Source organism: Canis lupus, chromosome 17, assembly GCF_003254725.2.
Source record: "Canis lupus dingo isolate Sandy chromosome 17, ASM325472v2, whole genome shotgun sequence".
Taxonomy (NCBI): domain Eukaryota; kingdom Metazoa; phylum Chordata; class Mammalia; order Carnivora; family Canidae; genus Canis; species Canis lupus.
In genome coordinates this window covers 31680109-31697977 of record NC_064259.1, presented here as the reverse complement: position 1 = coordinate 31697977, position 17869 = coordinate 31680109, and the positions used below count along the sequence as shown (strand labels likewise).

Below are 17869 nucleotides of genomic sequence, written 5' to 3'. Positions count from 1 at the left end.
GATCCAAGCCAAACAGAGCCCTCCCCACTCCCCCACTCTCCCAATCCTGCCTGTTCTACTGTGACAGACCCAAAGTCTGCACGTCAGTGCTTATTGGCAGATGGAAGCATCAGTGTTGATTTGCAGTTGAGTGACCTGTTGCAAAGAGACAATTACGCCTTCTGGAATTATCAATACATTCAGAATTTCCCATTTATATTTCTGGAACCTTTTCTCTGCGTGCCTATCTAGTATCAAATTACTTGAGAAAACCAAAAGGGAACACAGCACATCCTTTAGGTCCTTAGAGGAGAAATTAGTTGATTGATTTTTACCTGTAAACAAAATATCAAAAAGTCTGAACCCTGGGGGACACCTAGCAAGTTATAGGAAATAATTCCATGTGTCCTCAGCAATTTAAGATAACAGAAACTAAAATGCGGTTCGTATTGCTCCCCTTTTCTCACTTGCTGGTGCATTCTCTGATGGGTGCCCCATGACATTATTATTAGGTCTGCAATCAGTTTATCTGGCTGAATTTCAAGAGAGATGGAGCACAGCATATAGTCTCCAGTTACCCTGCAGCAAACAAAGGCTGTCAGCTTCAGACACGGATGCTGAGTCTCTCATGCTCCAAGTTCAGTTACATCCTTTTAGTTAAAACTTGCAGTAAAATAGATTAATCATTGCAATCACTTTTAACCACAGGGAAACACTAGAAGAAAGTGAAAAAAATAAACTGTCATAAATTTTATCAGCTTTGGAAGATAAAGCCCACTTTCTATTTACAGATGCCTTTATTTTGATAAAGATCTTTACAACCAGTTGTGCAACGCTTTAGACAATATCAATGTTGTGGTGGTTTGTGGGTTTGGTTTGGTTTTTTTTTTTTTTTAGATAGTAAGTGTAGGAAAACTAATTTTTTAAACCTAAAGCAAGTCTACATTGTTCAAATGATCTTAGCTGAACTGCCCCCCGAATGTTGAGCTAATGTTTTATTCCAAAGGAGACATATTTCCTATTTGAAGTAGCTGTTGATCCTCCAGTTTGGCTGTTTTCAACTTTTCCTTTCTATTTCACCAGTTGCTTCTGCAAGAGGGTGGCAAGTGAAGAGAATGACCAAATTTGATGCTTTTAGCCACAGATAGTACCACAAAATGGAACAGATGTTCACACCACTGAGTATGAAAGGACACTGGAAGCTCCCTGAAAGATAAGGTGGACTGGGAAAAAGGTGGGCCGAGTGAAACAGGAGAAAGCCACACCGAGGTCACAGCTTGCTTGGTCACAGAGGTCACAGATCAAAAATCTGCCCTTCAGGCATAACAGAGATGGAAGGAAAGTCCATTCTTGGTTAACTGTTGGGAAACCCCATCCGCTGCCTAAATTCCTTCAATGTTCCCACTCCTGATGGTCTCTAGCTTAGCATCTACACTGGGGAGTCTCCTTTTCTCCCTCAATGGATCTTAACGTCCAGATGCTCCCCTAACAAAAGCTTATCTTCTAAGGCAATCAAGAACACTTGCAATTACCAGTAGTTGGCCTGAGGTTTGAGAGTTTGAAGGCTCTTTTTGAGCTTTGGAGAAGAAAAATCAGTAGCTAAGGGGAAAAAATCACAGCAACTTGGATATAATTGGATGTGAACTTTCCATGACATAGCAAAAACTCTTCCTTTTTTCCTCTCAAGGCCATTGCTGAATGTTATCCATGAGACATGGTGAATAAAAAGGTCATTGATTTTGCCAATTCTGATCCCAAACCGCTTAAAACCTCATCCACTTTTGTGTTTATAAATCACTTTTAAAAAACAATTCCTGTATATAGATGAAAAGAATTTAAGCAAGTATCTTTTTTCGATAGTAGAATGGTAAGTAAGAATTTCATTTCTATTCAAGATAACCTTCAGGAGCATTAGCAATAGAACGTGTTGAACCATAGAGTGCTACTCTTGGCTATGTTCAGCCTCAAAACACTTTGCAACAAAACCACAAATCTAGTCATTAAGAGTTGTGTAGTATGAGCTGGCAGTTGTTTAATTAAAAAGGGCTCGTTTAATCCTGTGCCTGGTATCAGAGATGATACAAAAATAAAATGTGTCTTCTCTCCCCTGTGCAAGATGAATGTGTGTGACATAACAGTGTACTGGGAGACACACATCCCCCAATAAAGTAATAAAGTTCAGCCAGGATAGGAAAAATCACTCGTTTCTTGGCTCAGATGAGAAACTTGGCTCTGCTAATGAGCAGTGAGAGAAGCACTCTTCAAAGTGGAGTATGCACATGCCAGGGGGTATACAAGCAATCTTTAGGAATGTAGGGTGAAAATAGTTGAACTTCTGTTGATATCTATTACCACATTCCTTCAAAATTTGCTTTTGTCTGTGTTTTATGACGCATATGTTGGTATGGTCCAAGCACATAACTTAAAAATGAATGAATATAAATTATATACAGTGATGCTCAAAACAATTTCGGAGACCACTGGCTTTCAGAGTAAAGAAAGAAAAAGACAGTCTTGATGATATCCCCAGCACCCCCAAAACTAAGGAATCCTTTTGCTGGCAGCATCTTCTAGTTCAAGACAAGATCTGAGAACCATATGTGACCTAATGGGTCGGGGAGGAGAAACAGTGCTAGCCTCTCTCAACTTTCCTAGATAATCTGCTCTTGGGAGATAATTATTCTAACACAAATGATACTTTGGTCTACAAATGAGCTGAAGAAAAGCATCAATCTATTTCCGTGTCAGGTAGAACTTGGTGGGTCCTGTACAGACTATTAATTTCATGGAAAATAAGCAACAGGGGAAACAGATAAATCATTAGCAGAATGAAGAACAGATTCAATGAATTCCTACCAATTTTCCTACTTTCTTTTTCTTACACAGAACAAAATGACAAAGTATATGTGTCCTACTGTCTTTGATATCTCTGTTTACCTCATTAGATGAAAAATGCTTCTGAAACCACAAGGACATGTTTTATTTCAAGTTTCAAGAATTCAATCCCAAATGATTTATACAAGTTAACAATATGCATACAGAATTATCATCTTCACATTTCTGAAATCCTACCCCTTTCAATTTCATAAAAACAAAACACTGCAACATGAATCTTCCTTTTGTTTATTGCAGGCAATATATAATACTAAAATTTGATTTACATCAACAAGGTACATATACTTGAAATGTAACGTTAATGGTTTTTAATGAAAAACTTTAATTAAAAAATTTAGAAAATTAAAGGGAGGGCTAGTAAGAACAGTTGGAACTTTCGATATAATTTCAATGACTAATTCCCATTCAAAATTAGTTTCTCCAAAGTTCTACATAATGTATTCACAAGCCTCATCAATGTTTATTTATTAAAATCAGTGTTTTCAGTAACTGAGAGAAGCATTATATAATGTTTCCAACTGAGTCTCCTTCCATCTGTCCTCCTATTTGAATGTTCATCCAGTAGTTTAAACAGAAGAGCTGTACTTGGAACAGAAGGGCCGGCGTCCCCCAAAGGGCAGAGCAGTCCATCACTTTGCACCGTATTCTCTGTCATTTGCCTACCAGTGCTAGCAGCCCTCTCCAAGCGCTCTTCCCACAACCTACTACGGGTGGTTCCTACGTAACCCACTAGAAAATAACTCCTCCACCACTTGATAGGAATCCTAGGAGGATAGACACTTATGTCCATGTATGCACTCCTGTAACCTCTACACCTAGAGCAATACCTGACACCCAATATGTATTCGTTGAGTGAATAAATCAGATGAATGAATGGAGAACCTATCCTTAGGTCACCTTTTTCTCATTCCCTGGGCTTCCTATGTGATCCACGCCACGTCCACCCGCTTTACTGACTTTCTGTGACTTTTATATGTACAGTTTCTTCCAAACCTCTAACAGTCCCAGTGGCACAGGGAGGCCTGAAGCTCTACATTTTAAGTCCATTCTTTCAAGTTCCTGTAACTAGGCTCTCTCAACTTTTCTATCCTTCTAATTGCTAAGTGGAGGATGACTTCATTTGCATACACTACTTTGACCAGTACAGCTTCTTTAGCAGCAAAAGTCAGCTGCAAGAAGGAATTGTATGGAAGAATAATTTAGCGTCAACTGACCAACTCAAACCCAAAAGAACCCCACATGCCACGTCTTCCTCATTACCTTGCACATAATTGCAATTGGCATTTACCGCACTGGATAGGAAACGATGGAAATAGTGAATGAACCTAAAATCTCTAAAGCCTTTGCAAGTTATCCCAGTGGGCAAGAGACAGATATGTGGACTGGCCAATGCAATGCTAGTTAAGAGGCCTGGCAGCTGGAAAAACAACTGTACTCAAACTGGGCTGGCAAAAAGTCCTTTGTCAGCCTGGCAGAGGAGCACAGGGTTCTAGTCTTGGTTTTCAAGGCATTTATCAAGAAATTTACCACTGTTCTTACTGAAGGTCCTGCTTGGAGGTCCAGTCTAGACCTAGGGTCACTCTGGGCTAGCAGTGAACTAGAGTCATAATGAAGAGTGACACTTAGAATTTGGTAATTTTTTCCCAAATAGTTGTCCCATCGAAATCAATGTTTTTCTGTGATTTTCCTTAAGTAGATCAAGATGAGATAGTCTATACATTCCATTTCAAAACTAATTTCTCATCGTTTAGACTGACTGTTTCTGTCTCCTCTACATCTTTCAGAAATACTTGCCTGGCCTCCAGTAACAGGAAATGCAAACAATTCCAACAGTGAGAATGTTTTCCATATTATCAACTCACACTTTCTTCTCTGCAACTTTTACTCACCTCCGGGTTTTGCCTTCTAAGTCCTATGAGGAACAGCTCGTCTCTTTTTCTCTCCAAAGCTCACTAAATATCCCAGGTGGTTCTGCGGCCCGTACCCACCCCACCCCACTCCCCACCTACCTCCCCCATCTAAGTCTATTTTTCTTCATTTCTCATGACTACAATTTCTAAATGTTAAAACTCATCAACAAAATAATTAAGAGAAGGAAGTAAAAGTAGACCATAAGACCCTAGTTCTTTAAATTTTTAAATTGGATGTGATGTCAACTGCTAGATACATATGACTCATTTGTCATATGTATGACATATGATTTGCCACGAACATCAGATGCCAAAACAAAAGTAATAATGCTTACCTAATACGGGTGCCAAAATCAAACTATTTGTAGAATTATAGAATTTTAAGCTGTTCATTTTGCCCCTTCATTTCATAGGTGATGAAATGGAGAGCCAGAAGAGTTATGTAACTAGCCCAAGGTAGGTTAGTTGCAACGTTGAAAGTACTTGAAGCATTTTTGGCCGTCTCCCAAACAACAAATTATGATCCTATCATCTACTGATAGCTGTCATTTTCTCCCAACTCCTCATGTCGTAATAATGTCAGCTCATTAACTTCCCAGAAAGCTAAAATTACACTGTTATTATTATAACAATGTTAAATTTTAGAACTAGAAAATTCCCTAAAGAATAGTCAGCTTTCCTAATACCATAGATAAGAAAACCGAAGGCCAATGAGGTCTGGACACTTCTTGGAGGATACACTGCAACTGAGCAGTAGAGCCAGCAATGGAGTCCATGTCTTCTGGTTATAGCCTAGAACCCTTTACTGTTCTGCACAAAGGATTAGCTAAACACCACCAATGTTATAAAGGTGATTTTGTTTTAATCTAAAACACTGTGTTCATGACAAGAAATATATGATCATTTTAGTTAGTATAGAAATCTTATAGAAGTGCTAGGCTGGACAGACATTTGCCAGAAAGAATGTAGAAGGGATTTTGAACAATAGGTGGGAGACGGGATTCAATGACCTCTAAAGTCCCTTTACTTTTAGGATATTTGGCTCTGGATTACCCCAGAGCTGGGCACCTCAGCTAGCCAGGGCACTTCCAGAGGTGGGGAATGTGCAGTATCCTGTGGGGGCCCCTCTCCTGTTGTTGGGTTAGGCTCTGCCCTGCTGTTTCAGGCATTCCACTATATGCAATTTACGTGCAATCAACTACTGTAGGCATAGAAAGAGTCTAAGGCAATGCAGCTCTGTCGCTTCCAAAGACAGACTATGCTGCTTAGCTTTCAAAATTGCCTTGCCTAAATGAGCATTCCATAACTGAGCCTCCAAATCCAGCTTTTACAGTTTGTTCATGTACTATGCTACTATCAGAATTAATTATGCAGCATCTTCATGAGGTGAAATCAGATTTGGATGTGAGTTAGGAGAAGAAAGAAAAAGATGTACTTCCCAAAGGAAGGTTACTGTATCTTATTCCTCCCCAAAAGTGCTGGAGTCCTTCCATGCACAGACAGATTTCAGATGGCAGTCCCCAGCTGAGCTAGCCATGGGAAGGAGGAAGTTGACATGTATGAGAAATGAAGAATATGCCAACTAACAAGACTCCGAAGGCCAAAATGTTATTAACCCCCTCCTTTCTATGTAATTCCATTCCACGCTGTAATTCCACACAAGTCTGTTTGTTGGCTTTTCTAAATGGCTACTAAATACTAAAATGTAGTGATTTTTCTTTTTTTGCAATAATGAGTCCAAGGGAAAGAGGGTGGGTTTTTTTTTTTCCTTTCAGAGAAAAATAATTTAAAATAAGAGTGGAGCTCTGAAAGTTAGAAGGAAACTTCACCAATAGGATTGTCACTTGAATATTTTTACATGAATGAGATTACAACAACAACAACAACAAAAAATCAAACTTCTGCTTACATGCATGGAAGCCAGGTGTTGCATAGATTTCGGAAAAGCAAACTAATGCTCTACAACTCAGTACCCAAAACCACAACTACAACAAAAAGCAACCTTACAAGGTATCACAGACATGAGAGACTCTATGCCAAATCCAGAAAGCTGTGCTTTAAAGGGCCTGGGCAGGTCCGCTCCTGCCCTCACCCCGGTGTGCCTCGAAACGGAGGATGGTGGGTGGAGTGATCAGGAAGGTGAGAAGCAAGTCCTACCTGTGCTCGAGTGCCTCACCAATGAAATAATGCTATCTGACGTCTAATCAACAGGAAACCCTGCACTTTGGGGTCGGCAAGAAGGTCTGGGGCCTCCTTAGCTTCCCATTAGCCGGCCAGGCTGGGATGGCCAGGCCGGTTCCATCTAACCCCAACATCTGCACAATACAAGAAAAAGCCTCTTTCCGCCTCTTCGGAGGCTTGCACTGCTTTTCTTCCAAAGGTATTTCTAAAAGGAAAGCACAACTTGAGAGGTGCCCGGCTGGGGAAAGGTTTTGGGCTTTTTTTTTTTTTTTTTTTTTTTTTTTTTTTATTGTCACCCTCCGTAGGGGAGCAGCGTCAAGAAAATCTACACATGCATTGCAAGTCAGGCAGGTGTACAAAGACAGAGGAGGACGAGGGGAGAGAGAGAGGGAAGAGCGGGAAGAGGGGGAAGAGGGGGAGAGGAGTCAAAGGAAGGAAAGGAGCAGATAAAAGCTGGGGGCCGGGGCGGGGGGCTCGGCTAAAGCCCAGCCTCGAGAGGAGGAGGAGAGGGAGAGCAGGATAAGGAGGAAAGAAGAGAGTCGTGGAAAGAAGAAGGGCAAGAGAGGCAAGAAGGGGAGGGAAAGGAAGAAAGGATGAAAGAGGGAGCCGGAGCGGGGCGCGGGGCGCGGGGCGCGGCGGGGAGGTGGCCGCGCGGGCACCCGGGGCGCGGGGCGCGGGGCGCGGGGCGCAGCGGCCGCTCACCTTTCAGGATGAGGGTGTCGATGTCCCGGTCGATGCCCAGGAAGTAGCACTTCCTCCAGAGGCCCGAGTAGGTGGCGAAGAGCGGCCGGCCGCACTCGGCGTCCAGCCCGCCGAGCCCCAGCAGCGAGCGCCAGGACTCGGGGTCGGCGCGCCCCGGGCCCCCCGGGAGCAGCCGGCGCCCCAGCGGGGGCGAGTCCCGCAGCGGCAGGTGCGACAGCGGCATCAGGCGGTTCTTCTGGTCCGGGGGGTCGGCGCCCGCGCGGCTGCGCTCGCAGCTCTCCTTGTGGCGCCGGGGGTCGGTCTCGTACCAGTGGTCGGTGAAGATGGCCGTGACGAGCAGCCCCAGGGAGCAGAGGCTCAGGCCGAGGCTGAGCGCCGTGACCAGCGCCCGCGGCTCCATGGCTTCCCGCCCCGCCGCGGCCGCCGCCGGGCTCCCGCGCCGCCGCCAGACACAATGCGCTTGGCCTCGGCTCCGCGCCGCGCGCCCCCCCCCGCCCCGCGCGCCCCCCCCCGCCCCGCGCGCCCCACCTGCCCCCGCCGCCCTCCCGCGCCTGCAGCCCCGGCCCGCCGCGCCGCTCGCTCCGCGGCCCCCCGCCCCGCCGCCCCCTCGCCCCCGCCCGGCCCGAGCCTCCCCTCCACCTCCCGAGCCTGCCGCCCGCCCTTCTCCCCGGCGAGCCCCCTTTCCTTTAATCCCTCCCCGCCGCCCTCACTTTCCCTCCTCTCCTCCTCTCTCCCCTGACCCCGTCCCCACTTCCCCCTACTTTTCGCCAACTCTTCCTTCCTCTTTGCCCCCAGTCGGGGCTCGTCTCGCTGTTCGCCGACTCCGCGTCCCTTTATAGCCCGGCCCCGGCCTCGAGGCTGCTTCTCCACCTACCCCCGAGCACGCTGCCTCCTGTCCTCTCCCCTCCAACGACCTCAGAAGACATCCATCGACATCAGACTCGGTCTTGTCACTTGTCCAAGTTGATTGGGATCAGTGTCCCGTGCTGCACCCAGAAGCAATCCCATCCAGACCGGGCTGCGCGGCGAGATTTAGCTCTTTGGCATCGTGAGGTGGAGCCGAAGACCCTTTCTCTGGACGCCCGAAGGATGCAGCCTCCCAGACCCCTTGGCCAGCTCTCTGTCGGTGTTCTCTCCCTCTCCCTCTCCCTCCTGCCCACTGCAGCCTCTAAGCGCTGTCTCTCCTCCAGCCCCTCTTCTGCAAGAAAAGAAAAGAAATAAAGAAAAAAAAAAAAAAAAAGGCACCGAATGTCACCGGATCGGATCGTTACGACGATGGACAGGGATTTTTCTCCCACTTCCCTTCAGCCTTCTCTGAGACTGAGTTCTTTTTTGTGGACCACCTCTATCTCCCGGCGGAGTGAGTGACGGCCTCCTGGAATTTCTAGAAGAGCAGAGGATCAATAAGCCCTTGCAATGGCACCTGCTCTGTGAGGTGATTATTGCATTTGAATAAAGAAAGCCCCCGGTAATAAATCAAAGTAATGATTTTCTCCCGTGCAAGTTTCTTGCATGCAATGGGAGGGTCAACAAGAAAGCAATGCTACACAGCAAAGTCTGCATCTTAGCTCCCTTCTGTTCTTCCAGGGCACTAGCAGTCCACAGATGTTAATTGGGAGAATGACAGATTCACATTTACTAAAATGAGGAAATGCTAGAACTCGGGGTCACTGAAAGATTCAACCGTTTATGTTGTGTAGTCTTACAACACAGGGGCAATACCCTTGTGCCACTTAATGCCCTTGGGGCCCTGTCAGACACAGAAAACCATGCTGCATGAGCCCACAATGCCAATTCTTGTGTTCTTATGCTATAAAATATTAATGATCAAGAGATTACGAGGCATTCATTAGATGCTAAATGTCATTACTCCATGATTTAATGGAACTTATTAATTAGTGCCCCACATCAATTGGTATTAATGGGATTTATATACTTCCTCTGGAATGACATCTGTAAAGGTGGAATAAGAACCTTGCTGGGATTTATTTTCATTGCTGTTTGGCCTCGGCATCTTCAGAGCATATATTTCCAGTGAAGGTTGTGTACCTCTTCTGAGCCATTCATGGATAGGTCACCTAAGCAAATCCTTCCATCATGTTGGACCCCTGTGCCCATATCTGCTGACCTGACAATGTGAATTATTGCTTGGATTTTCTCACAGCTTCAGCAAGATCTATGGGGAGCTCTAGTCTAATTAAGGAAGACAAAGAATTATAATTTTAGTGTTTCTCTCACCTATAAGCTTTTCCTTAACAGGAAACGCTAAGCTCATCAAAGGAGTCTTATCTGGATTTACACAAAAATGATGAGACTTAGAAGCCTTCTTTTATTTATACCCTATAAAATGTGTGTAAAATCCTAGATCTTTATGGATATGCAGAGAGAAATGCCTTTAACTGTAAGCCAGCAATTGACATCTGAAATTCACTCAAGGTGTCATGTGTCCTTTTATTTAAAACAAAACAAAAAAACAAACAAACAAAAAACACTTCTTGAGACAAAGTGATTACAAACCTTGCAAGCCCCAAGGGTGATCAAACCTTTGGTGAGAACTCATCTACATTTTCATACACTTGTCCTACAAGAAATAGTCCGCCACATTTCAGTCACCTGCTTATCCTCACACAATAACCCCGTCCCCCACTGGAGTAGACAGAAGGAAACCTCTTTTTCAGGCACTTTTGTTTGACTTTAAAGAGCATAATGTTCTGCTTTATTTTCCTAGCCACAACTCTTTGATCATACCCTTCTTAGAAAATAGCATTATTTTTGAAGTTCATTTATGTCTATGTTTAAGATCAGTCTCAGCATATAATCCAAAGGTTACTCTATGATGGATTACCCTTGATAGTATTTCATAAAAAATGTCACACATTACAAATATGGGCCAGCAGCATGTAATGAGAGCACTGCCTCTGCTGGTGCAGCCTTAACAGCATCGGCAGGGATGTGACATATGATGTGTACACAGGCTTTGCTACGGCAACTGCACGTTGCACCATCCATGTTCTTAAAATTTCTCTTTTGGATATTTCCGACAGTGAAGGATCACCCAATGACCCCCACTCTGTTAGGGGAGTGGGGATCCGAGGATGAGTGAATAGTTTCCATCTTCAAGATGCTCGCAGTCTAGTGGCCAGAGACAGTCACATCAACTGTTCCATGTGCTCTAGCAGAAATAAGAACAGTGTTGTGGGAACGTGGACAATGAAAAAACCAACAGCCTGGGGAGGCAGGCAGGCTACATAGAGACTCCTGAGTTAGTTCCAAAGGATGAGTTAAACTTTACCAAGAGGATTAGATCAGAGATACTGGCATTACAGTCAGAATATACTTCTTTGATGTATATATCTACTTCACAAGCTTGGAGGCTTTAATATTTTGGGTCACTGTAAAATAAGAACTTTTTTCTACATTTTTAAATCATAAAGCTGACATGTTCTAATGCCTGATGACAAGCTAAACGCTTGCAGATGACTAGAAGCAGAAGCGTAAGCCCGAATCCAGTCAGTGTATGAGGGCATTTAGGCTGGCAGAGAGTCAGGATGATAGGAGGTGAGGTATCCAACCGGCACAGAGTGGCCTGTCTCAGCCATGGCTGTGCTGTGACCTCAACGTTTTCAAACTTAGCTGACTCTTCTCCTGTCTTAAATTTTCTCTTTGCCGTCTCCAGATCTGATAGCCCCAGCGCATCTGTCAGGAAACCACAATGTCCAAAAAGGACAGGGACGGAGACAGGGAATTGCCATCCAGATGTCTCACCCCGTTACTGAATTCCGCATGTCCAAAAGCAAATTCTTGTAGTTCCCTACATCCAGCTGCCCCTCCCCACTTCTCCTTTCTGGGTGTTGACAGGTCATTCAAGTCACCCAGACTCAAGATTTTAGACTTATCTATCACATTCACCAAAATAATGGGGGGGGGGGGTTTCCTTTGAACTGTCTTTCAGACCCAATCCTTCCTCCACATTTCTATCACTTGCCATGGCTCTGCTTCCACCGCCTTGCATGTGATTATTCTTACAGCTTCCCCTTGCCCCTGTGGTTCCAGGAGCAGCCCTGCCTGCAGTTATCCTGGATACTGTTGCCAAATGCCTCTTTCTCAAATATTACTTTGATTATGTCATCCTTCAGCTTCCAACTCTCCTTTCTAGGTTGGAGAGAATTATCCGTTACATCACTCTAGAGTCCTTCTTAATTCCCATAACATTTAAACATCCCAACTGACATGCTGGCCATGTTTAAATATTTAGAAAACAAAATACTTTTGTCTTCTGCAAACACACTTATCATAATATCTAGGTGCTTTGTGACATTCATTGTATTTCTCTTGACAGGAAGTTCTTAAATAAATATTTCCTTATAAAATGTCTGTGCATGCACACGCACACACACATACACACACACACAGAGATCTCCAATTATCACAGAGCTGTGGCAATGATTTATTGACATACCTATGCTAAGCGACCCATGCTAACCATGAATATTCTAAAAAGCTTTCAACCCCTTTTTGCCCCAGTGCTGAGACCAAAAGCAATATCCTCCCTTATTTCAAACATTTAGATTCCAGAGAATTTAGACCATGTGGTTTTTTTTTAATAATAAACTTATTTTTTATTGGTGCTCAATTTGCCAACATACAGAATAACACCCAGTGCTCATCCCATCAGGTGCCCCCCTCAGTGCCCGCCACCCAGTCACCCCCACCCCCCGCCCTCCTCCCTTTCCACCACCCCTAGTTCGTTTCCCAGAGTTAGGAGTCTTCCATGTTCTGTCTCCCTTTCTGATATTTCCCACACATTTCTTCTCCCTTCCCCTCTATTCCCTTTCACTATTATTTATATTCCCCAAATGAATGAGACCATATAATGTTTGTCCTTCTCCGATTGACTTATTTCACTCAGCATAATACCCTCCAGTTCCATCCACATTGAAGCAAATGGTGGGTATTAGTCATTTCTAATGGCTGAGTAATATTCCATTGTATACATAAACCACATCTTCTTTATCCATTCATCTTTCGATGGACACCGAGGCTCCTTCCACAGTTTGGCTATTGTGGACATTGCTGCTAGAAACATTGGGGTGCAGGTGTCCCGGCGTTTCATTGCATCTGTATCTTTGGGGTAAATCCCCAACAGTGCAATTGCTCAGTCGTAGGGCAGGTCTATTTTTAACTCTTTGAGGAACCTCCACACAGTTCTTCCAGAGTGGCTGCACCATTTCACATTCCCACCATGTGTGGTCTAAGCAAAACCATGCCCTAGCTCTCATAACAAATGGGGCTATTTTTTTTTAATAATATCACACATTTTTAGCATTTAATGGAAGGACATAGTCGATTATGTTGTTAATCTACAACATGTCATTTCTGCAGATGACTGAGGTATCTTGTGTTAAAGTCACCATCCTAAATTGTTCCCCTGAAACAATTTTCATTCAACAACGTATATGGAGTACCTCCAAAGTAAGTTATTGTGCTAGGTCCCACTGGCTTATGCAGAAACAAAAAAAGCATAGCCTGTAACCCTCAGGGAACTTGAGGTCAGCAGAAGAGGAAGATAGAAACGCAAGAGGCTACCAGGAAGGATTGCCTGGGATGAGTGCGATCACAGAGACTCCCACAGGAAATGTAGTACAGAGGGATTAATTTCCATTGGGAAGAATATAGGTAAGCCAAGTAGAATAGATGCTTTCTCAGTTAGGCCTTGGAGGAAAAAGGATATTTTCTATATGTGTGTCAACTCAGTCCAGGGCAAAGCCAAAAGGAAATTTTAGAAGGAGCGCCTACCACAGTGCTCTTCTCTCCCCCACGCATGTGGTAAGTCATCTTGGCAGTGCCATTTTGTCACTAACTCGAAGCCTGAAACCACAAAATACCACAAAACCCCCAAAATAGATGGTGCCTGATAAGTTTTTCATTTCAGTGACACACCACAGAATGTCACCGTTCTTTTTCACATTCCTGGATTAAGCTGTTTCCTTTTTGGAGCCTTTAAACACATATGGTGGGAAAAACGCACACACACACACATTCAGAGAAACCCATAACCATGTTAAATCCCACTCGGAGTGGGATGCTTTAGCAGATGGTGGCTTATTAATTGCCATACGTAACTGCATTCCCCGCCTTATCTGTGTGTGTGGATACCAGGTTCTGAAGTCGAGGTCTAATGCAGCTCGTTCAGGCCATGTTTGACAACCAGCATAGACTTGGCTATAGCTGAGATATTCAGTCTCCTCATGGGGTTCACTGCAGCCTGTAATGCTGCCCATGTGAACAAAAAAACTAGTGTTTCCATGGGTCTCCCCTTTTTCTTACCCTTGAATCTCCTCTCTCAGCTGTGTCTACTCGAAGGCCCCAGGATCTGGGAACCACACAGAGGTGCTGGAATCAGACCACCTATAATTTCCAGACTACTGCTTCCTACCTGCTAACTTTAGCCAGTTTCCTAACCTCCCCAAATCACCTAAGTTTGGAAAAACATGGATATGAACATCTACTCCGCAGGATTCATGACTACTACATGTTAGATATGCTTTCTTCCACCCCTGTGCCCACTCCCTTCTCCCTACTCCATTCGTATAAATATATAAACGTGCTTCAGAAAACCCATAACCGAATTATATGAAGCTCATATAATTTATATGTCATAAATACAAATGGCTAAATAAGTTATTAATGACATGACTTTTTTTCATATTGTATATATTATTCTTGTAGGAGAGGCAATCTGCTGTTCTCATTTGTTCAGTTAACATTTATTGAGCACCTGTGGGCCAGGAGGAGAACATTCCAGGTGAAGGGAATAGCAAATGCAAAGGTCCAGAGGCATGAAAGAGCTTTGTACCACGGAGGAACTGAAGAGAGACCACTGTAGCTAAGAGCAGGAAATAAGGCAGTGAGTGGTAGAAGATTCAGCACAGGTTAGTCAAGGGCCAGATTGTATGTAGTCCTAAAGGCCATGCTATAGAGTTTGGACTTTAGTCGAAAAAAAGCCCTTGAAGAGTTCTAAGCAGGGAAGAGCATGAGGTGATTCATGCTTTAAATGTCACTCAGAAGGCTATGAGTGACAATGAATTGGGGCTGGGGGGTGGCAGGTATGAAAATAAGGAAACCAATTGGGAGTTTGTTACAATAGTCCAGACAAGGGGTATTATTCACTTAGACTAAAAAGTCAGCAGTAGAACAGAGAAGTGGGTAGAGATTGAGGTCACAAAATTATTGTGAGTCCAGAGGAGGGAAAGGAGAAATCAAGGACCATGCCTCCATTTCTGGTCTGCTTGAACCGTGATATCATGTACGAGATGTCAGGCAAAATTCTGTTTTCGACTTGTTAGGTTTGAGATGCCATTTAGAAATCTCAGTCGGATATATGAGCCAGAGAGGAAGGAAAGGATTTTGGAAGGAAGATTTAGATTTTAGAGATGTCAGCATGTAGGTGTTATATGTATGTTGATATTTAAATTCTCAGGACTGGATGAAATTGCTTCAGGGAAAGTGTAGCTAGAAGAACTGAGAGATTTGGGTCAAAGCCTCCTTTTAGGCGCTCAAGCACCAAGACAAAGCATGTTTCCCTACCAAAGCAGGGGAGTCCAGTGACATGCTATGCTGACACAAAGAGAGATAATACAGATTCTGAGATGTGGAGTCAGAAAAACTTGGGTTCAAATTCTAGCATGTTTTTTTGTGTGTGAGGAAGAGAGATTTACTTAGCCTCCCAAACCTCTGTTTCCTCATCTGTACAATGGGGAACCAAGTAGTAATATTCTTAGGGTTGCTCTAGGAATGAATTCCACAGGGAATATGAAACACTTAGCGACCTAGTGATTGTAAAGTCTGACTTCTAATAATGCTCGAGATATGAATGGTGGCTGTTGTCATTTATCATCTCCAACAATAACATTTGGTGGCTGCTCACATTTGCAAGCCATAATCCTAGGTATAGTACAGGCCATCACTCTCCCAAGGATTGTGCCCTAATGAAAAGAATGGAGGCCTACTATAAGACCCCTAAAAACATAAATCGTCTGTAGTATTGGTGGAATAATGGGCACTCAACAGTATGAGAAACCATTATGCTCTTTCAATAGACTCTTTTGTTATGAGCCCATAAAAGAGGTTTAATGCTATTTTGTGAATAGCCAAAATAAGCTGCCAGAGTACGATAAGGTATCTCCATTTCTCAAGGTCTTTAAATGGACTAGATAGAAATGCCTCTGTAGAAATGACAGCCCATGGCTACTGCATTCTATGTGTACCAATCATGTTAGGAGAATACAGGGAGTGTCTGGACTTTCCCCTCCCTATGCAAGGGGCTGAGGAAACACAGAGAGGGCAAGGGGACACTAAGCCAGGGGTGGATAGCATCTGGAGGAGAGAAATAAAAGAGACAGACTCCTTATAAGGACAGGGAGAAAAAAAAGCAGACTCCAGGACTCAAGGCTCAGCCACATGCAGCTGCTAGAAGTCAGAAGGAAGTTCTCCACAAACAATGAGGAATCCAAACTTGGACACATGAGCTAGGTCAATGTTCCAAATTCACACTCTCAAGACCAGGAGACAAAGATTGAGTTGAATGTCCCTGAAAATGGTGAATTTAGCACAAGTCTGCAGGCACATGCCCCTACCTCAGAGAGGTCATCATCCTGGACAACTCTGTTTTTACCTTCAATTCTTGCTTTGGATAAACCTCTTGAGAAAGTTATTTGGGTCCAGGTAATCATTAGCCAGTCCATAAATAGCTATCAGGAATGAGATACTCTGAAGAATACATAACACTGTGTTGTATTCTTTATGGCTGTCAGTATGCCAAGGATTTCATCCTACACTGTGGAGTGTAATCATCTGATGTGCATGGTGCTTGGAGAACCATCCTGTGCTTTTGGAAGGAGTCACCAGTTTGGTAGGACTTGGCACATACCTCCCCATAGCTGCACCTGAGCCCCTGTAATGAATGGATGCCACGTGGCATTGAGGGTCACTCAAGTGGAGAAGCAAATGAAAGCTTGAGGACAAATTACCATCTCACCTCCAACTATTGGTATGGAGAGGTAGGACCTTGTCAGGGTCAGATTTATGAGGCTGATTAAAAAAGAGAGAGAGGAAATGCACCAATGGCCAAAAAGGAATCCAAGTAGGTGGCTTTGATGTATGAGTTCCATCTGCCTAATTTATTTGGTGTCTGCAATCTGTATGTGATCAAGAGCCTTGGATTATGTGAGTGGCAAGTCAGGGAGGGGGTTGGCAGTAGGGGGGATGTTTCTTAGTGTTTTCCAGCCAGCTTACCATGTGCCCTTGTGAATCCCACTGAAACAAAAACACAACAGAAAGGGACTGTCTCCTAAGAATTCTAGTATTTAGCTAAAAGAAACTCCTGAAGTTTTTTAAACATTGAATCTTAGTCCAATTTCAAGGAGTTGCTTTCTGGATATTTAGGGAAATTCTTTAATTTCTCAATTTCCTTTACAGTCTATTTTCTTGGTCCCGAATTTTGTGGGGATAGTTTTAATTACTTACTTTTCCCACTCCCTCTCAGCACCTTACCCTTTTCCATTTCATATCAGTCACTTTCGCCAAGCTCAGCTTCTTTGTGTCAATAAAATGAGAACTTAAAATGGCTCTTATGACAGAATTGTTAACTGGGTTTGTAGAACACCCTTTAAAATGTTATATTTGGTGGCAATGACAGCAAACGAGACATGGAATCCCGAAAGGGGGAGATCAACCCAGAACATAGCCAGCATCAGAACTAAGGCTATCTAAGGTGCCCAGCAATTATTTTTTTAAAGATTTTATTTATTTATTCATGAGAGACACACACACACACAGAGATAGAGAGAGAGAGAGAGAGAGAGAGAGAGAGGCAGAGACACAGGCAGAGGGAGAAGCAGGCTCCAGGCAGGGAGCCTGACATGGGACTCAATCCCCAGTCTCCAGGATCACGCCCTGGGCTGAAGGTGGTGCTAAACCCTGAGCCACCTGGGCTGTCCAGTTCCTGGCAATTAAAATGAAGTTTGGAAGAAGAGGAACTATAGAAATTGCTCTCAAGACAAAGGAAAAAGAGACGGCAATAACAAATAGTAAACAATCAAGAAATATTATCTATGTACTATTATACTATAAATTTGTAGGTAGAAGCTGCACAAAATAAGCAACATACCAAGCAGTAGGCACAGGTCAGAGTTGATTGGAAC

General features: G+C 43.7%; 1 protein-coding gene and 1 long non-coding RNA gene across 2 annotated transcripts in view; both read right to left on the bottom strand.

The window, feature by feature from the left end:
• Nucleotides 1-8142, bottom strand: part of TMEM178A (transmembrane protein 178A) — a 50213-nt gene extending 42071 nt beyond the window's left edge. The window contains exon 1 of the mRNA XM_025454087.3: nucleotides 7668-8142. Coding sequence (XP_025309872.1) covers nucleotides 7668-8067 — 400 coding nt within the window. The 5' untranslated portion in view covers nucleotides 8068-8142. The remainder of the gene's footprint in view (nucleotides 1-7667) is intronic.
• Nucleotides 8143-8698: 556 nt separating this feature from the next.
• On the bottom strand, nucleotides 8699-9404 carry LOC125752828 (uncharacterized). Its single transcript, XR_007403243.1, has 2 exons — nucleotides 9011-9404; nucleotides 8699-8865 (listed from the first exon to the last, which is right to left on the bottom strand). It is a non-coding gene; the product is annotated as an uncharacterized LOC125752828 (long non-coding RNA).
• Between the last annotated feature and the right edge of the window lie 8465 nt (nucleotides 9405-17869).